This window comes from Terrapene carolina, unplaced genomic scaffold (genome assembly GCF_002925995.2).
Source record: "Terrapene carolina triunguis isolate 2854851 unplaced genomic scaffold, T_m_triunguis-2.0 Scaffold139, whole genome shotgun sequence".
Classification (NCBI taxonomy): domain Eukaryota; kingdom Metazoa; phylum Chordata; order Testudines; family Emydidae; genus Terrapene; species Terrapene triunguis.
In genome coordinates, this window is record NW_020664490.1 from 10164089 (window position 1) to 10185327 (window position 21239).

General features: G+C 39.0%; 1 protein-coding gene across 1 annotated transcript in view; it reads left to right on the forward strand.

Moving 5' to 3' along the window:
* Positions 1 to 21239, forward strand: part of LOC112121265 (neurobeachin) — a 959539-nt gene that overhangs the window by 812553 nt on the left and 125747 nt on the right. The window contains exons 43-44 of the mRNA XM_029911962.1: positions 6216 to 6331; positions 18189 to 18301. Of these exons, the coding sequence (XP_029767822.1) occupies positions 6216 to 6331; positions 18189 to 18301 (229 nt within the window). The remainder of the gene's footprint in view (positions 1 to 6215; positions 6332 to 18188; positions 18302 to 21239) is intronic.

The window sequence follows — 21239 nt, forward strand, 5'->3', positions numbered from 1 at the left end:
CCAATATCTAAGTCGTTAATGAAGATATTGAACAGAGCCGGTCCCAAAACAGACCCCTGCGGAACCCCACTTGTTATGCCTTTCCAGCAGGATTGGGAACCATTAATAACAACTCTCTGAGTACGGTTATCCAGCCAGTTATGCACCCACCTTATAGTAGCCCCATCTAAATTGTATTTGCCTAGTTTATCGATAAGAATATCATGCGAGACCGTATCAAATGCCTTACTAAAGTCTAGGTATACCACATCCACAGCTTCTCCCTTATCCACAAGACTCGTTATCCTATCGAAGAAAGCTATCAGATTGGTTTGACATGATTTGTTCTTTACAAATCCATGCTGGCTGTTCCCTATCACCTTACCACCTTCCAAGTGTTTGCAGATGATTTCCTTAATTACTTGCTCCATTATCTTCCCTGGCACAGAAGTTAAACTAACTGGTCTGTAGTTTCCTGGGTTGTTTTTATTTCCCTTTTTATAGATGGGCACTATATTTGCCCTTTTCCAGTCTTCTGGAATCTCTCCCGTCTCCCATGATTTTCCAAAGATAATAGCTAGAGGCTCAGATACCTCCTCTATTAGCTCCTTGAGTATTCTAGGATGCATTTCATCAGGCCCTGGTGACTTGCAGGCATCTAACTTTTCTAAGTGATTTTTAACTTGTTCTTTTTTTATTTTATCTTCTAAACCTACCCCTTTCCCATTAGCATTCACTATGTTAGTCATTCCTTCAGACTTCTCGGTGAAGACCGAAACAAAGAAGTCATTAAGCATCTCTGCCATTTCCAAGTTTCCTGTTACTGTATCGCCCTCCTCACTGAGCAGTGGGCCTACCCTGTCCTTGGTCTTCCTCTTGCTTCTAATGTACTAATAAAAAGTCTTCTTCTTTCCCTTTATTCCCGTAGCCAGTTTGAGCTCATTTTGTGCCTTTGCCTTTCTAATCTTGCCCCTGCATTCCTGTGTTGTTTGCCTATATTCATCCTTTGAAATCTGTCCTAGTTTCCATTTTTTATATGACTACTTTTTATTTTTTTGATCATGCAAGATCTCGTGGTTAAGCCAAGGAGGTCTTTTGCCACATTTCCTATCTTTTCTACTGTCACGTTATTGATTTGAACTGGGACCATATAGAACATGGTTGCAACCAAAGTCTTGTAGTGGCACCAAATCTTGTATAAAGGGGGTCAAATGAGGTGTCTAAGACAAGGTTATGGTTTGCTGGTTATGATTATGCTGTCTACATGTGTGTATCAATTTTGTAGTTGAAGTTATGAATATTGGCTCTATACTGTCTGTATTTCAAACTTATGCTATGCTTCTGGGAGACATCCCAGACAAGTTGGTGTTAGCTCTGCCTAGCCTGCTTGATGGCCCATTAAGGACCATCAGCTATACAATTGACCCATTGAGAGAAGGCAGTACGCCTTGCAACTCAGCAAAGTATGCAGGGACTGGTCCACATGACTCCAGACTCCATTTTGCTGTAATTTTCCACAGTAAGGACAAAGAGGTGTTCTTACACCTGGAAAAGACTATAAAAGGCTGATGCCTCATCTCCATCTTGTCTTCAATCCTGCTTCTTACCTCTGAGGGACTTTGCTACAAACGGAAGCTCTACACAAAGTACTGAATGACCCATCCCAGCTGTGGATGTATTCCAGAGACTTGATTTGAACCTGCAGTTCATTCTATCACTGCTACAAGCCTGAACCAAGAACTTTGCCATTACAGTGTGTAATTGATTCCATTTAACCAATTCTAGCTCTCATCTCTATCTTTTTCCTTTTATGAATAAACCTTTAGATTTTAGATTCTAAAGGATTGGCAACAGCATGATTTATGGGTAAGATCTGATTTGTATATTGACCTGGATCTGGGGCTTGGTCCTTTGGGATCGAGAGAACCTTTTTTTTCTTTTACTGGGGTATTGGTTTTCATAACCATTCATCCCCATAACGAGTGGCACTGGTGGTGATACTGGGAAACTGGAGTGTCTAAGGGAATTGCTTGTGTGACTTATGGTTAGCCAGTGGGGTGAGACCAAAGTCCTCTTTGGCTGGTTTGGTTTGCCTTAGAGGTGGAAAAACCCCAGCCTTGGGCTGTAACTGCCCTGCTTTAAGCAATTTATCCTGAATTGGCACTCTCAGTTGGATCCCGCCAGAACCAGCATCATTACACCTACTCAGCGGAATAGCTTGCTTTTGGGCCCTTAGTGTCCCTTTGAAAAACTGCCAACTCTCCTCAGTTGTTTTTCCCCTCAGTTTTGAGTCCCATGGGACCTTACCTATCAGCTCTCTGAGCTTACCAAAATCCACCTTCCTGAAATCCATTGTCTATATTTTGCTGTACACCCTTCTACCCTTCCATAGAATTGTGAACTCTATGATTTCATGATCACTTTCACCCAAGCTGACTTCTCCTTTCAAATTCTCAACGAGTTCCTCCCTATTTGTTAAAATCAAGTCTAAAACAGCTTCTCCCATAGTAGCTTTTTCAACCCTCTGAAATAAAAAGTTGTCTGCAATGCAGTCCAAGAACTTATTGGATGGTCTGTGCCCCGCTGTGTTATTTTCCCAACATATATCTGGATAGTTGAAGTCCCCCATCACTACCAAATCTTGGGCTTTGGATGATTTTGTTTGTTGTTTAAAAAAAGCCTCATCCACCTCTTCCACCTGGTTATGTGGCCTGTAGTAGACTCCTAGCATGACATCACCCTTGTTTTTTACTCCTTTTAGCCTAACCCAGAGACTCTCAACACTTCCGTCTCCTATGTCCATCTCCACCTCAGTCCAAGTGTGTACATTTTTAATATATAAGGCAACACCTCCTCCCTTTTTTCCCTGTCTATCCTTCCTGAGCAAGCTGTACCCATCCACACCAACATTCCAATCGTGTGTTATCCCACCAAGTTTCGGTGATGCCAACAATGTCATAGTTGTATTTATTTATTAGCACTTCCAGTTCTTCCTGCTTATTACCCATACTTCTCGCATTTGTATATAGGCATCTAAGATACTGATTTGATCTTGCCTCCCAGTTTTGCCCTGACCCTCCTTTCTCTCTGCCATTATGGCCCACGTTCCTTCCTATTTCCGACCATCTCCCAGGTCTCCATGTTCCCCACTTACCTGTGGGCTTTGCTCACCTGTCCCCGTCGAACCTAGTTTAAAGCCCTCCTCACTAGGTTAGTCAGTCTGTGTCCAAATAGGGTCTTTCCCTTCCTCGAAAGATGAACGCCATCTCTGCCTAGCAGTCCTTCCTGGAATAGCATCCCGTGGTGGAGGAAGCCAAAGCCCTCCTGGTGACACCATCTTCGCAGCCAGGCATTCACCTCCACGATGCACCTGTCTCTGCCCGGGCCCCTACCTTTGACAGGAAGAATCGAAGAGAATACCACCTGCGCTCCAAACTCCTTCACCCTTACTCCCAGAGCCCTGTAGTCGCTCTTGATCCACTCAGTGTCACACCTTGCAGTATCATTTGTGCCCACATGGATGAGTAGCATGGGGTAGTGGTCAGTGGGCTGGATAATCCTTGACAATGCCTCCGTAACGTCTCGGATACGGGCCCCCGGCAGGCAGCATACCTCCCGAGATGAAATGTCAGGGCGACAGATGAGTGTCTCCATCCCCCTCAGAAGAGAGTCTCCGACCACCACTACCCTACGTTTCTATTCGCAGTGGTGGCAGCAGACCTCCCAGCCTTAGGGGTACGAGGCTTCTCCTCCTCTACTGTAGGGGGTGATTCCTTTTCTGCTGTATCAAGAAGAGCATAACGGTTACCTATTACCACGGTGGGAGGGTTCGGGGCAGGGGTGGTGCACTGCCCGCTGCCAGAAGTAACCAGCTGCCAGTGTCCACCCTGAGCCATCTCCTCCTCCACCAGTGGTGTGTCAGCAGTCCTGTGTACTGGGACAGCTACCTCAGCTGTCTCCACATGGACACTGTCCAGGAATTGCTCATGGATCCGGATGCTCCTCAACCTAATAAAATAAATAATAGATGTTCTGCTGACTTGGCAGCACTGAATTTTTTGAGTTTTTTGCCTTTTGTTCCTTTAAAAGGGCAGCATACACATAAGCCTGAATACACGTTAGCTAAATTAACATCTTTAGACCTGACTGATTCCTTTGGAGCCATTATGGACTATTATTTCAGCCATCTACAGACTGAGAAATCTCTGAGCAGGACTCTTTACAGTAGCAGAGATATTAGTGTTTGAGTCAAGAATCCATATACTAAACTGTGTCCAAAAGGGCCTAGATGTGTCAAATTGTAATATAAAAGTCCCTAAGTATAAACTTATACAAACACCCATAAAGCCAGGGGCCAATATAGCTAAGGTTGAGGTCAGTACCATAAAACGGTCTATCATAAATGTGATCATACTGTATTTCTAAAAGGTATATTTTGTCAAGTAGCAATATCTTCATTTTAGAGATCTGTAAATACATAATTATATTCTTCACTTGTAAAATATATGTACACAATATTTCCATATGCCTAGTTATTAATATGGGCCTTAGAACTGTAATATCTGAGCATTTCCAAAGTATTTAAGAATAGAAATAACAATCTCATTCTTCCTTTCTAGCTTGTAGGAGACATAGCTTGCTTAGTTTATAGGATTTATTTGTTTCTGTGTGAAAGAGCGTGTGTATCTGTGTATGTAAAGAACTTATTCAGGACAAATTAAGTCAAAGAAAGGAGTATTGAGTTAAATTTGAAAGTGGTGAGGTACACAGACACTCTTTTGTAGGAGTAAGTTCCAGAGACTTGGTCAAGCTGCTGTGAAAGTTCTGTTTCCTGCACTCTCAAATCTCCCCCTTTTAGTCAACAATTTTTATTTTTCTGTTGAAATGTAGCTGTTGTGGACGTTCATGCTCATGGAGCACAAAGCGATCTCTTAGACAGCTAGCATTATTCCTATGGAGGGACAGAGATTTCAGACTTGACTATTAACGGTGGTAACCTGTATGTGTTGCTAAGCTGATGGGCTGCTATGTTTTATACCATTTAGAGTATGTGTCTCCACTAGGAGCTGGGGTGTGATTCCCAGCTTGAGGAGACATATGTGCACTAGCTCCCATCAAGCTAGTGCACTAAAAATAGTGTAGCTGCAGTAGCACATGCAGCAGCAGGAGGGAGTAGCAGCTCTGAGTACAAACCTGTCCAGACCCTGTGAGTACGTTCTTGGATGGCTAGCCCAAGCTGCTGCCTTTGCTACCATGGCTACACTACAATTTTTGGCAATGAGTGCTAGCATATTTCTCCTGGCGGTGGGAACCACACCAGAGTTCTGACTATAGACATACCAACAGAGCTTTATGAGGTGTAGCTTCATTACTAGATAGGAATCTCAGTAATAAAGTCTGGAAGTCATAAATATGGGGGTTATTATGGCTGTGTATTGGAGCTAAAATGTATACTTTGGTAACTCTGTTTGGGACAGTGACTGTGTCTAACTCTGTCTGTACAATGTGTTGTATAATAGGGCTCTGAACCTGAATTGGGCTGTGGATGCTACCACAGCATAAAAGTTTAATAATAATAATAATAATAAATAATAATAACAATAAATTAATAAATGCTTGCCCTGAATTCAATTCTCAGGCTTTGCAAGCAAACACCACTCTTAATTTTGAATTCGGTTAACTCCAACAGCTAAAAGGAATAATTCCTGCCTTCTTCCACAGCCCCCTCTTTTCTTTCCTCAACAAACCCTGCCCCCATTACAGTAAATATAAGATAAAGTCTCTGGTGTTCTTGGAGCCTGTTGGGGTTGAAAGCAGGGATAGGCAGGCTTCAGGGAGGGGATTCACTAACTTCATTGGTGTATAAATATCCTCCATCTGTGGTTCTGGAATATATTGCACTCCAAGCCATCTTTCATTCACCTTAATGTATTTATCCTCAAAATAACCCTGTGATATATGGAAATAGTATTATCCTATTTTAAAACTGGAAAACCAAGGCTCAGAGGGTTTAGCATTTTTAGCAATGCTATAGCACTGCTAAAATAAAATATATAGAGATTTTTATATAATAAAAATTCATTGCTCAAATAAGAGTGGTAGTGTTTTGTTGACTTCATTAAACAGAATAAAAAGGCTTTGAGACACTGTCAAGTAAATCCTACCAATAAGTTTGCTCTGTATTTTAAAATTTAACGAGTCTCTTAAAATAAACATTCTTTACATTTAATTCCCAGGAGAATATCTCTGGCCACTCCCAGACAGCTTTATAAGTCCTCCAACATGACTCAGCGCTGGCAGCGACGGGAGATTTCTAACTTTGAATACTTGATGTTCCTCAATACTATAGCAGGTAAGGTTCTAACTCTTTAATCCCTCATAATATGTTTATGTTTGTCAAAATCTTGAGTACCGTGACTTGATAGAATATATTTATCCCTCTGGAATTCAGCTGCAGTTTTATGATAGATTCTGAAACACTCACATTAAATTTTATCAGAAAATGCACAACCTATCACTGAGGGTTTAGATTCATTTATTGTTGTGAAGGTTGTTCCTTGCTCTGCTTCTGCCATTTCCTCTGCTGACAGCTTTGTCTGAAGCTTTATTAGAGTCAACAAACCATTGCCAGAGAGTGTCTGGAAATAATAATGGGAAAATGTAATTTCGCTACTTCGTCATTCTCAGCAACAGCAACTAGACAGCAGAATAACAACAGTATTCCGCCTAGTACAGTTGTCACCTGGATTGTGGTATGATTAGTTTACAGCATCTTTTCTCTTTTAGTTCTTTGTACTGAATTATAATATCAGATTAGGTATTTAAAATGAGAAATAACTTCCATAGATAGCCATTCTTTATTAGTAAAATAAGAGTTTTTCTGGCATTTGTCACTAATTAAACAGTAATTGTGGCAATCCCACTTCCATCTTCCTGTTTTCTATGTATTGGTAACAGGAGTGATTTGAAAAGTAAAAAAGATGCAGCTTTCTGAATGATATACAAAAAATGTACCAAATGTTGGTCATTGTTATTTCTCCAGCAGCATATCTCATAAATTGCTCATGAATCTCACCATAGGGAAACTTTCTCATGTATCCCACAGCAATGAGCTCTAATTGGGAATAAAATTAACTCCACCGAGCATATCAACATCACTTTGTACTCCAGTGTTGCAGTTGACACACCGCTTGACTTAGTTTTCATTTTCATGCTTGAGATGGTTCTCCCTAATATGTTCCTCAGGCCAGAGAGCTGAAGGAACTCATGTATCTAAAACCAGGTTTAACACCTCACCTGTTCATTTCCTCTGACTAGAACTGGGTGAATTTTTTCACACCAATAATCTATTTGCCAAAAAAATGCCGACCAAAACCATTCACAAATCCAACATGAATTCACCAAATAATTTTGGCTCCAAAAATTTTTTTTTTTGGGGTGGGGGGAGGGCTAGATTCACAAGGAGATGTAGGCACCATTCACAAAATCACTGGAGAAGCAGGAGGAAAATATGGTGGTTATACTGTGTGCCCCTTTTGCCCAATAGTTCAGTGATTAGAGCACTTATCCAGGAATCCCAGGATCAAATCCCAGTTCTGCCAGATGTGAGGCAAAGACTAGAACCTAGATCTTCCACCTTCTAAGTGAATGCCCTAACTGCTAGGCTATAGGAAGATATTATGGAGTAGGTCTCAATCTTTCCTGTTGAAACTTTTCCACTTTCTTTGTATAAATAATTAAATATTAACTGGAGTAGGGAATGGAACCTGTGTGTCCCCTTTCTCAGGTGGGTGCCCTAATCACCAGGCTCTAGTGTCATTCTCTCAGTCTCTCTATGATTCAATAAATATTAAAACCACATCCACCCCTGAATTGGCCTTCAACATCGGTTCTCCACTTGTAAGGTAACTCCCTTCTCTTCATGTGCCAGTATATATTTATGCCTGTATCTGTAATTTTCACTCAATGCATCTGAAGAAGTGGATTTTTTTACCCACAAAAGCTTATGCCCAAATAAATCTGTTAGTCTTTAAGGTGCCACCGGACTCCTCATTGTTTTTGTGGATACAGACTAACATGGCTACCCCTCTGATACTTTCTTCCTAGGCAGTCATTTCCCATTTTGTGTGTGTCCAGCTGACTGTTCCTTCCTAAATGGAGTACTTTGCATTTGTCCTTATTGAATTTCATCCTATTTACTTCAGCCCATTTCTCCAGTTTGTCCAGATCATTTTGAATTTTAATCCTATCCTCCAAAGCACTTGTAACCCCTCCAAGCTTGGTATCATCTGCAGACTTTATAAGTGTACTCTCCATGCCATTATCTAAATTATTGATGAAAATATTGAACAGAACCGGACCCAGAACTGATCCCTGCGGGACCCCACTCGTTATGTCCTTCCAGCATGACTGTGAACCACTGATAACTACTCTCTGGGAACGGTTTTCCAACCGGTTTTGCACCCACCTTATAGTAGCTCCATCTAGGTTGCATTTCCCTAGTTTGTTTATGAGAATGTCATGCGAGATGGAATCAAAAGCTTTACTAAAGTCAAGATATACCACGTCTACCACTTCCCACACATCCACAAGGCTTGTTACCCTGTCAAAGAATGATAGTGGACACACTCCAAAGCTCCTTTTTAAAGCATGTTCTTGATAAATCACTGTACATTATTAATCAGTTTTGAAATGCCCACTCATTTATGCTTACAGATATCACCAACACATCTAGACTTGGAAGACATGATTATGTCTGAAGTGGTATAGAAATCACAGTGATATTATACTGACAGTTGTCTCCCTCAGTAGACAAGCTCCAAACTTCAAAGACCTCTTTAAAGTATCCCAAGGGTTTCCAGTAAAGTTGTTATTTAACCTGTAGTTAAAGACTACCTCAGCTAGACCGGCTTTTTTATTAGTCATTTGGGTGGGGACTTAAGGAAGGTTTCTCTGTAATTGGTTTCACATCATTCAACTCCCTTGTAACAGTGTGGCCCTACATTTACACTCTAGATACCCAGCTGCTACTGAATGCAAGATTTGAAGAAATACTGGTTTGTTTTTCTTATTTTTGCTTGTCTGTGTGCTTGTGTTTTCTTCTTCTTTCCTTTTTTTGAACACAGAATTGATCGCTACTTTGATGGTGTCTTTTTGTGATGTGACACACCTGTACTCACCCAGCTGTGAATTCATCAAATTTCTGAAAGCTTGCAAATTCTGTCTGCCTCAGGCTATGTCTACACTACACAGCTTTTAGTGACATGGCTGTGTCTCTTCAACCATGCCACTAAAAGTCATGCAGTGTAGGCGCCGTTTGTCGGCTCTCCTGCAGACAAAAAACGTCCACCCCCAACTAGTGGAGTTTGCGTTGTCAGCAGAAGAGCGCTCCTGCCGACAATGCACTGTTCACACTGGTGCTTGTTGCAGCAAAACTTTTGTCTTTCAGGGTGGGGGGGAGGGGTTAACACCTCTGAAAGACAAAAGTTTTTTCGTTCAATTGCCAGTATAGACATAGCCTCACAATCTCACTGTGCAGTAGATGCAGTGCTTCTTGTCTAACCAAATGTTTCCCACATTTTGATGATTAATATCCAACTTTAATTAAGCCTTTCTGTAATAGACATTCAAACTAAAATTTAGATAAGGGATGTTTCATCTGCATGTAATATTGCCTAACCTGTGTAAAGATCTAGGTCTTCAGAAGAAGATAAGCTATGTTCCCTGATCCTTTTGGTCAATCTTAGATTGACTAATGTATTTCTTAACTCTCTCACCCTTGCTGATGACGTCTTGATGCCACACATGTTAACACAATTTGTATTTTTCACGTGGGGAGCCAATGTGCTGATTAGTAAAGGATTCAAAGAAGACCATAATGCATGTTATGTTAAATGAGTTCCCTTCATTAGCTCCTGTGCACACTACCCAGAGTAGGATGTGAATAGGGTGTTAAGCAATTAATGTTTGAGGAGCTTTCCCGTTTCATGCAGCACATTAATTAAAGCTGCTCCTTCTCTGAAACCTGTCTGCATTGCTTGGAACTACTGCCAGAGTCTTCCTTAATGATCTACAAATTCTCTAATCACTTTTCACTTTTCCAAGTTGGGTAATGTTAGCCTTTGTGCTGTGCTGGAAATGTGGTACCACCATACCGTCTCCTAACCCCCCCCCCCCAAAGGTACTTAAGAAAAGGCCAGATCCTTCCTATGGGGCTGGGAGCAAACACTAGTGTTTTCTTTGTTGAAAATGGCTCATTCCAGCCTTCATACACTGTAGTCCTATCACCTCTTATAGTCCTATAACTCTTGCGACATGATAAATCTTCTTAATCTCTTCTATAACAGCTGTCAAATGGTGCAAAATTATTATGAAATAGGCGCGGCCTTCCATGCAAAGTACATATGAAAAACCACAAATGCATCTGCATCACTGTGAAATCATGTTTATCTTGCTTTCTTACATTTTGAAAGTTCATTTAGTAAGTAGCAAAACTGTTAATTTACAGAATACATTTCAGTTCCAAAAGCTGTTATATTCTCTGCCTTCTCTTCTGCTGCTCATAGAATGTTCTCAATGTTTTGTCTTGAAAGAGAGAATAACATTTATCTTTGACAGCCTAATCAACTGCTCAGTTCAAAAAGAAACTATAGACTTAAAAACGTGTGGGAATGCCCTTGCCTACAAAACATTTTCCCTACATTGAAAACAGTAGAGATGATAACTGTCCAAATGCACAAGGTTCAAGCAAAAGATATAGCCAATGCTGGCAGGAGAGCACCTTCAACAAGCTCTGTGAGTCAGTCAATTAAAACAAAATGTGATGTGTGCAATTTCATAGGCAACTTTGGAACATTTAATATAATTATAAAATCTTGTGGTAAAGATGATGTCTTGCTAAATAGAGACATTGCATATTTTATTTGCTTTCTCTCTGAAAGTGTGATTTCTAACACTCTTTTACTTTTAGATTTATAGTCCTTCACAGTGGAAACAAATATGAAATATTTGTTTTAAAGGTGCAAGCTTTTTTACCCAGAATGTTCATGCAGACAGTGATGGGCTAGTTTTAGACCATTAGCTGTTTGTTTAAATGGCACCATCCTGTTTAATATCCTCATCTTTAACCACTGAGAGATATACCCCCCATTAATTCTTTTTTTCTGTCACTGTGCATCTGCTAACTGACTTGTTCATTTCATCTGAGTCACACGTTAGCCACTTAAGTAGCATGGATGTTTGCCAAATTGTATCCTGGTAAATAGTTCACAGCTCTTTTGGTTATATTTCCTCTTCTCACAAACAATAGATTTCAACTAGCAAGTATTTTTGTTACTTCTTTTGTCCACTCTTTTGTAGCTTATCCTTCTTCCTGCCATTATACCAATTTTGGCATCTAGCACTTTATGAAACCATAAGAAATCATCCACATGTTCTCATATTATCCTTCATTGCAATCATTCAAACACAGTAGCCTTGGGAACTGCTGGATACATTCACCAGTGGGATTTCTGACACAAACCCATTTCCTTTCTCTTGACATCTGTGACTCTGCCTTTTACATAAGATCTCCTTTGCCCACTTGTAATACTGTTAGCTTTGGATAATTGGTTGCTGTCTCTGCAACAGAATCACTGAACCAAACACCAAAATCTACGACTTGATCCTCAATTCTCTCCCTGATGAAAAATATGCCTGTCTTCACATTCTCAGTTCCTAGCTATTGCATAATTTCCTTATCAATCCTTCATATACTGATTACTTTTCGTTGAAACGCCTTCATTGTGCCACTTTATTTCTTATCTGTAAGTCTGCCTATCACCTCCTCTGAAACACTGTCCACTTTCATCTTTAACTCTGCTTCTCTTACAATCTTTACTCAGACCTTAATCACTGTCTGTGTCAACTATTGTAGTTCTCTCTTCCTAAATCACTGTTCTCTAAGCCTAAGTGGTCCAGAGCACTCGCATTCAAGGACAAATGATTTCCATAACTTTCTCTGGCTTCCTGTCCCTCTGGAAATTCAATTCAAAATTGCCCTCTTCATTTTCTAAAATCTCCAACGTCTTGTTTCAACCTGTCTTTGTAACCTCCAAGCCGCCTATTTTCTTGCCTTTTTATTCATTTTTAAGGTCTTCACCTCTTCCCTGGCCCCTCTTCTGACTTGAGCATATTTCATCATGCTTACAGCTCTGGGGGTTTTTTTGGTTTTTTTAAGGGAGTTTGGATTTTTTTCTCCAAAGGTAAACACTGCACTCTGCTATTTATCAATCAGTCTCAGTTTTATATGTGCCCCTGGTTTTTGTCCTAGTTTTGTAGACATAAACCTTCCTGGTCAAACTCCCTCCAACCCCTTCTCAAGGATTCCTTAGTTTTGAAGGAGTAGTAACTATGCTAATTGACTTGGTGTTCTTTCTCCAGATTCACAGGAAAAAAGGCCTTATGATATATTAACAGAATGTGTGTAAACTGAACACTCTAGATGACACACACACACACACAAAAAAAGTCTTTTCTTACTATTCTCACTTGGTAAGAATATAGGTGGGAGAACCTTTCAAATAATCAAAAAACAATAAGATACAAGAATCAGAATTGGAGAGAGAGTGTTATAACTACAAATCTGTGCTGTGGTCTCTCTCTGGTGCCCAGGTTTTAACGTGTTAAATTTGAAATCTAATTCCCAGACTTTTAACTGATTTTTGCTTTTTTTAAGGTATGTAAATTACCGTACATTTAAAAAAAAAATCCCTGTATGCCATGGCTTCTAACAAATATGGGGAGTACTTATGTACAGAGTTCCTTTTAAATGATTTCCTGTAAAGACTGGGGATTATTCTTTTCTGAAGGTTTGTGGGGGAAAATGGTACATCCAGGTAATGAATGTAGACCAACTTCTACCCCCTTCCTCTTTTTTCTCCTGTTTAGCATTTTCCACTTTTTTACCCTGTGATGTACAAGCCCTCACTGGTTAATTATGTATATATTTAGCTACTGCATGTGTTGGGCTTATTATTGTCATCTAATTAGATGTAACTCGAACTGCTTGCTTCTAGAAAAATCATTAAAAATTCTTTCCTAATGACCTAGAGATGACAAAATGTCTGTAAAGTGTGAAGAAGCAGACAAGCACAGGAACATCGCTCTTAAAGAGTGTTAATCCAGATGCTGCAATCATCTAATTAAACAATATTTTGCTGTCATTAACATTTTCACCACGGAATTGCAGTTATAATTTCTTTGTCAGCTGTCTCTAGATCACTTTACCTTCAAAACTAAAGTGCCATATAAAAACATTAAATTGGATGGTTTAATTAAAAAGTTTTTTTTTAATAAAGAAACATATCCAGTATTTCTGAGATCTCATTTACTGTACCTCAGTTTTATTGTTCAAGTAGATTAGTGTCATAGGCTTGCAATATTTAATATTCAGTCTTTAACATTAATCTCTAAAAGCTTAGCTGGTGAAAAATCTGCAACTGCTGAAAAGGTACAATGTCTACCAAAAGCAGTACAGGTTTATGTTTTATAATTATTCAACAAAACAGTGGCAATTCTTATGTACAAACACCAAACAAGTGGTACTGTGGTGAAATATTGTATGCTCTTTATAGTCAGTAAATGATAATAGCAGGATCAAAATCAATCAGGAGATTGTTCCTTGTGGAGTTGAGTGATATTTATGCATGTTTAGAATTATGGATATATAATCCCATAATATCACTAAATCACTGTTGTCCATCCAGATATCCGTAAATACAGTACCCTATAACATCTTGTACATACTATGTCTACAGTCACAATGTATATTAACATTCATTTATCCAATTTATTTTATATGTTAATAGTATAAAATTGTTGAATGAATATTGAATAACCTTTTATAAATAACATTTATACCAGCCATGGTTAGTGTTTATATAGTATTTTATATATTCAACTACTTTACAAATATTAACTAATTAATACAACACACCCCAGAGAGGGTGAGACAGAAATATTATCCACCCTGTTTTACAGATCAGAAACAAACAAAAAAAGATTAAGTGGCTTGCCCAAAACCACACGGCAAGTCATAACCCAGGTCTCCTGATTTACGATTCTTTTCTTAATCCACTAGGCCATACTACCTCTCAGTGAATATGTATAAATAAATGTTAGAATAAATTATATGAGTGATTTATGGATTCAGTAGTTAAATTATTTTATTTTAAATATTTTATCATTTATTGTAGTCTTGCTCCTTGAGTTGCTTTATGGTATGGCATAATTATACTCCTCTTCATTTATGAAAGAACAACCCGTACAGTAGTGTTGAAGTACAGAGAGTTCAGAGGAAAGCAGGGAGAAAGATTCCTGTGATGGCCCAACATCAGGCTCAAACTGCTAACTATTTCATGCAAGTAGTCCCATTGGCTTCAATCAAGATTATGATATGGGAATACAACATCAGCACATTTATTTTAAAATAATAAAATTCTTTGCAGTTCTACAGCACCTTTCTTTTAAAACTATAACTTGTTTCCAAAAAGAACTGGATAAGTTCATGGAGGATAGGTCCATCAATGGCAACCCCATTCTCTGAGTGCCCCTCGCCTCTGTTTACTTTGCCAAAAGCTAGGAGTGGACAATAGGAGATGGATCTCTCAATGATTGCCTGTTCTTTTCATTCCCTCTGAAGCACCTGGCACCAGCCACTGTTGGAAGACAGGATACTGGGCTAGATGGACCATTGGTCTGACCCAGTATGGCCACTCTTATGTTCCTATGTTCTCATTTGAGGATCTCCAAGAGCTTTACAAATATTAATTAATTAAACCCTTTTAGGGAGGGGAAATTAATATCCCATTTTACAAATGTGGAAAATGAGGGCACAGTAAAGTCAAGCAACTATACCAGGGTGTTGCTTCAAAACTTTGGCAAAGGCAGGGAGGAAAAACTAAAACTATTAATACTCACTCCTGTGCTTTAGCCACTGAGCACCTTTCCCCTCTCTCCTTTATTCTGATAATTCTTGTATGCTCCTTGAATCATATGTTTGATAAATGTTCATCTGCTCTAGGAGTCTTATCAGAGCATATATTCACTGATGTAGTAATTGTTGAGATTATGTGAGAACTATATTTGTATTTATTTTCTCTTTATTTGTACATTGCACATATATAGGCATTAGATCAATTTTCCTTTCCAATTTCTCTTTGTAGCTAAATTAATTTTATATTTTCTGATATAACACTGATTTATTAAAAGTACAAAATAACACAAAAACTGTTAATACCTACTTTTATTGGTATCAGTGAGACTGTATGTAAAAATAGAGAAATGCTTGTTGTTCATCAACATTCATTGAAAAAATAGGGTGTTTGTGGAGCAATGAAAGTTTTATATTTCACTAAAGCAGACATGATTTTTCTGTGGGACTGCCCAGAACAAGGAAGCCTGTGTTTCCCTGTGCTGGTTTTTGTATCCCAGGAATCTGTCCAGAATCTGGAAGGAAGCAGTTAGTGAGACAGGGCTGTAAATCTGCAGCAGGACTGGGGATTGTTAATGTAGGTTATTTCAGTCTGTTAATTTAATACATACATACACACACATGTATTTATTACATGATTTTTTTTAAAGAATCATGTTGCATATTATGTGATTCTCAGTAAGTCAATATGGGAGCGGGTGCAGGATTAAGAGACTTGTTTTTTTTAATGTTTCATATAATTGAGGGTTTTCTTACTACTACTAGCTGCTAGTTGACATGGATATAAGGTTCTTTCATATTTACCATCTTCTAGTTGGCAATTCATTCAGAATTTCCAATTGATTGATTTTAACTGCAAATTATTGTTATAAATTGGATCTACAAATTGCTTTTGCTAATTTGAACTGCTTACTTGTGGTAATGGGGATTTGTTTCTTAGATTTGGGGGAGATGCTTTGGGGCTAGAGTAAAGTTCAGTCTTTTTGAGGAGATTTTTAATCTTGACAATAGTTAGGAAGTAACATTAAAACAAATTCCACCCACCCATCTCAACGGATGGGAAACTTGATAGGGCTGGTGGTGACTAAGGCTTGGTCTACACTTACCCCCCAAGTCGAAGTAAGGTACGCAAATTCAGGTACGTGAATAACGTAGCTGAATTCGACATACCTTACTTCGAACTTACCGCGGTTCAGACGCGGTCCACACGCGGCAGGCAGGCTCCCCGTCGACTCCGCGGTACTCCTCTCGTTGAGCTGGAGTACCGCAGTCGACGGGGATCACTTCCTGGTTCGATTTATCGCGTCCAGACCAGACGCGATAAATCGAACTCGGAACTTCGATCCCCAGCCGCCGAACTAGCGCGGCAGTGTAGACCAGCCCTGAGACAGCTCCAGATGATGGGAGGAGGAGAATACATGCTGGGGAGATGCAGGGGTATTCTCTCTTCCTCCTGAATCTCTAGCTAATCATTGACCAGCTGTGGGAGAAAGGGAGCAGATTGGCTCCTCTCCTTTTGTTAGTTTAAACCCTAATCCTGGCCATGTGGAGTCTCTCTTTGCTCTGTTTCAGCAACCGTTCTCCCTCAGCATCCTGGAGGTGCAGTTAAGTTAAATAGGAATAAAGATTTAGTAATTTGTGGTAGTAGCGTTAGTTCGTCGCAACTTGTGGTCAGTTTCCAGTGTGGTTTAAATAATTCCCAAAAGTAAAAGACCTAGGATTTTTTCACTTGGGCCTTGTGCTCATGGATTATGGGGAAACCTTGATCTTCACAAGATGAGGTCCCCCTTTAATACCCTCTGTCCCACTTGTGAGATTGGGGGTGAGGGTGGTAAGTCTCAGATGAGTGAGTTGAGTCCTGGGATAGGCAGACGAGAAGCTATCCTGAATTATGGATTATATGATAGGAGCCCTATAACCCCCACACTGGAACCACTTAAAGTGCCTGGTGTGTGAGAGTATGTGTGACAGGAAGGATAGGGCTCCTTCCCTACATTAAGTTTAATGAAGTTGTGGGCTGCTGCTTAAAATCCATTCCTGTGTCTGTTCTCATTTGCCACTGTGCCCAGATCAACATTATTGTAATAGAAGTTTGGTTGATATCTTGGGTTACAACACACTCATGCACACCTATACATACCCACCCTCCCTCCCTCCTTCCATTCAATGCTTTAGATTAAACTACAGCGTATGGTATTGACATTACTTTGTGTATGTAGTCCAGTTATAGTTCTCCACAATGTTCTTCCATGATTTTAAGTCCAACGTGTAGAGGATAATATATAATTTATTAAGGCTCAAATCACGAGCCTAATACCCAGCCTGAGTAGATGGGCTGGATGCTGGACATATACTGGGGGCAAGGAGTGGAGCGCAGTTGTCCCTGAATTGAGAAGCAAGCACAGAGCTGCCTTGCAGAAGCTACTTAAGCCTGCAGGCTGCAGGAGCCTCCATGGGGTTTATCTTCCCAGTGGTGGGAAGATAAGAGAATCTGCATAGTAGCAGATCCTCCTAGCTCCTTGCGGATCTCCTACTCCCTTTGCACTACTATGTTAAAAAACTCATTAGAACAGGGCTTCATGCTGAGTAGGCAGTGTGCCAGACTTACCAACAGTCCCATTCCTACCACTGCAGTGGAATTTCACCTGTTTCTCAGGAAAGGCACCCTCCACCATCGTGGGAGATGGAGTGCAATTAACCCTTAGGACAAACCAATATTATGAGAAATGGGCCCAAATCTCAAAACCTGAGATTCAAACTCCCAAACTTTGGAAGAGACTAGATCCAGTTCTGAACTTTGCAGCTTGGACCCCTTTCTTTTATTTGTTACTTACCATCTGTATCACACTCCTCACAACGGATACACTTATGCGAAAACAAAAATGATTTTTCCAACTTTAAATTTCAACAGATGTTTAAGAATGTTGTTTAGTGTTACTAACGGAGGCTATCAAATAGGATTAAGTGGCATGTGGTTGTTGTTTTTTTGCCACCTCTGAACATTCGTCTCTTCTTCTTACACATAACCTATGTGGCTGCTGTCTTCTCAATTTTAATTCACATACATGCAACTGGAAGCATGTTTTTCCCTTCAGGTGATAACTGTATTAATATAATAGCAGATAATTGGGAACATAAGATACAACAAATATAAAGATAATTTACTACTGGATTGTTTATCAGTAGCATAAATAGGCAATATTTCATAACTTTTACAAGATTGTTTTTTCTTCATTAGGACGAACGTACAATGATCTAAACCAATACCCTGTATTTCCATGGGTGTTAACGAACTACGAATCAGAGGAATTGGACCTGACCTTACCAGGCAACTTCAGGGATCTTTCAAAGGTAATTTTCAACCATTTATGTTAAAGAAATCTAGCCAAACTTCTTAATGAAATAGAATATTTTAAATTTTTGTTACTAAATAGGTGGAATTAATAAGTTCGGCAGGAAAAGATAATTATTTTATGAAGGCTCATGGGAGGAGGGATAGCTCAGTGGTTTGAGCATTGGCCTGCTAAACCCAGGGTTGTGAGTTCAATCCTTGAGGGGGCCATTTAGGGATCTGAGGCAAAAATCTGTCTGGGGATTGGTCCTACTTTGAGTAGGGGGTTGGACTAGATGACCTTCTGAGGTTCCTTCCAACCCTGATATTCTATGAATCTATAAGTTATTTTGATATTTTTTCTTATGGAAGGTTGTTATTGTTTTGTTATATCAAATAAATGTTAAATGGGAACTTATTTTTAAGGTGTCTGATGTATTTTATGAGCGCAGTGGCAAAACTAGTTTGAGACATATTAAACCTCTGTAAATATAAAAAGGAAGGTTTCCATAGCTCCTGAAATCATTAGTTTTCAGCCTTATGGACTTGTGTAAAAATTCAAATATAGATTTAGGAAAGCAAGCATAAAGTCCTCAACATGCCCTGTTAAAGACAACATTGGCACTTGTGTCAGAACCATTTTTGCGCTTGTGTTATTTTAGGTTCAGGTTTATAAAGATAGATTTCCTTACCTCGGATGCCATTACACGGCACGCTAAAAGAGTAAATGACAAAATAATTTCATAAGTAGAAGGTGATTTCTATGGCACATAATTTGTCCTTTTAGGATGTCACCTAGATAAGACTTTTCTGTTTTAGACTGAATCTTTATATTATGATGTTTTTATGTCCTTTATTGATTGGCTACAGGAGGGTAGCTGTGTGTATTCCTAGATATCAAGATCTCATCCAAATAGTTGTAAACAAAAGATATTTTATTAGCAATTTTACAAAATGAGAGAAAGATAAATAGAAATAAACATATCTTGACACATGTAGTTAACTTTTAAATATTTATTTCATTTCCATGAATCTCTGAATTTCCTTGATACAGAGGGGATTGGAAACATAAATGCTAGAAGGACTTTCCTTGCAGTACCTTTAGAAGCCAGAAGTACTGTAATCTTGTTGGGAAGCCTGCTCTCATGACACGTCTAGACTAATTTTGCACTTGGCATGTATGGATAGTACTTGGATAGATAAAGCAGCTGGAGGGACTGATTTGATGGTAAACCTGCATATAATCCCATTTTTTCTTAAAAAACCATAAATACCTAAATTAAATTAAAAAAAGGCCAGATCTAAACAAACTGGTTGCAGGGCACTCTGCTCTTTCACAATATTATTTAAAATTTTCCAAAGAAATTTTTTGCAAGTATATAATGAGATTGTAATTTATATCAAGAGTGACAACAAAATCTACAATAGTAGGATATCAGCATTGATAGTACCAGTATGTCAAGTCATTCCCAAGAAAGTGAAAATAGTTTTTCATTTTTCAATATTGTTTATGATAATGATAAAACATATGAATAAGAGTCTTCATCTCTTCAAAATCTCTCAGATTTCCTTTTTTAATATTTGCAGCAGCATGCAGCAGTTTGCATAGTACAATGCACTGAGATTACTCCAGAGTATGGTTTCATGAGATTTTTTTAAACAATTTAGGTCTGATTGAGTCCATATTTGGATGGGATCTCATCAAGGAACATAGGTGTTACCGGGAGTAGCTTACTGATTTAGTAGGTTCATTTTTCTTTCTGAGTCAGTAGTGACTTGTCAGTGAATTAGCATTTTTTTGTGGTATAAGGGAGTGCTGTGTTGTTCTTTTAGAGGAGATTCAAAAGCAAGTCCCTGACTACTTGTGTTCATATTAAAGAATCTTTTCCCACTTTTCACAATAATACTTTACCCCAGAATCCTATACTGCCCAAATTGGATAATTATATCCTATTAATCTAAAATTACCCTATAGTTCAAACTGGAAAAGTTCAGAGTGCTCAGCAGTTCCTCTGTTGAAATCCATTGTATATAGTGTTGCTGAAGCAGAATAGCTGCTGCATTGCAACCAAGATGTGGGGTGTAATCAGTGGTGGAAAAGCCATCCCTATATGTAATCTGCAAACCACTTGGGGTTCTTATGGATAAAAGGAAAGTAATTATAAGATTTCATTAACACATTATTCTGGTGGCGCCTAGTAGCAACTAAATAGGTTGCATTTCAAAATGGTCTTAAAATGGAGCATAGATTTTTATTTTTCTGTGAAGGTAGTTGACTAGCCAATGTGAAATTTCACACATGGTTCGTTTTTGTACCTTTTGAATATTCTGTGTAGTTTTTGTCTCGTTACTCTTCAAACATTTTCAGTAGGAAGTCTGTCATTGGACTGTGGCTGAAATTTTTTCTTGGCAATCCTACTTTCATTGTCTGTCTCCACAAAATTTGGTAGAGAGGTGGATCCTGAGTAGGTCTAGTGCAATGGGTAGGGTTTAAAAAAATTGAGTTGCTAATTTTTAGTCATTATTCACATTACAGCTGAAAGGTTATGTGCTATGCACAGAGGTCAGATTGATGGGGAGCTGGGCACATGTTAAATCTTCTCCATCAGGAGTTATCCCTTTCTGTCAGATTTTAATCTACAATGAAGAAGTGTTCCTGCACTGCTGCTGGCACATTAGGACTTCCTGCATAGCCACTGATGGATAAAATCTTCTCTGGTAGCAGCTGCACTTCTACCTTCTCACAGGTCTGCCCTCAACCCCGTTGCCCAAGTCCCCATCCTTTTAAAAAAAAAAACCTGTAGGAAATTAATACCCTAAAATTTTCTTCCACAAGCCGTTACGGTTGCTACACACTTAACATACCTGTCACAAACCCACAAAAGCAAGGAAATAAAAATTCAGCTACCTTACATTTCCATATCTTTGTTGCTTTGAGTCAGGTATGTTATATAATAT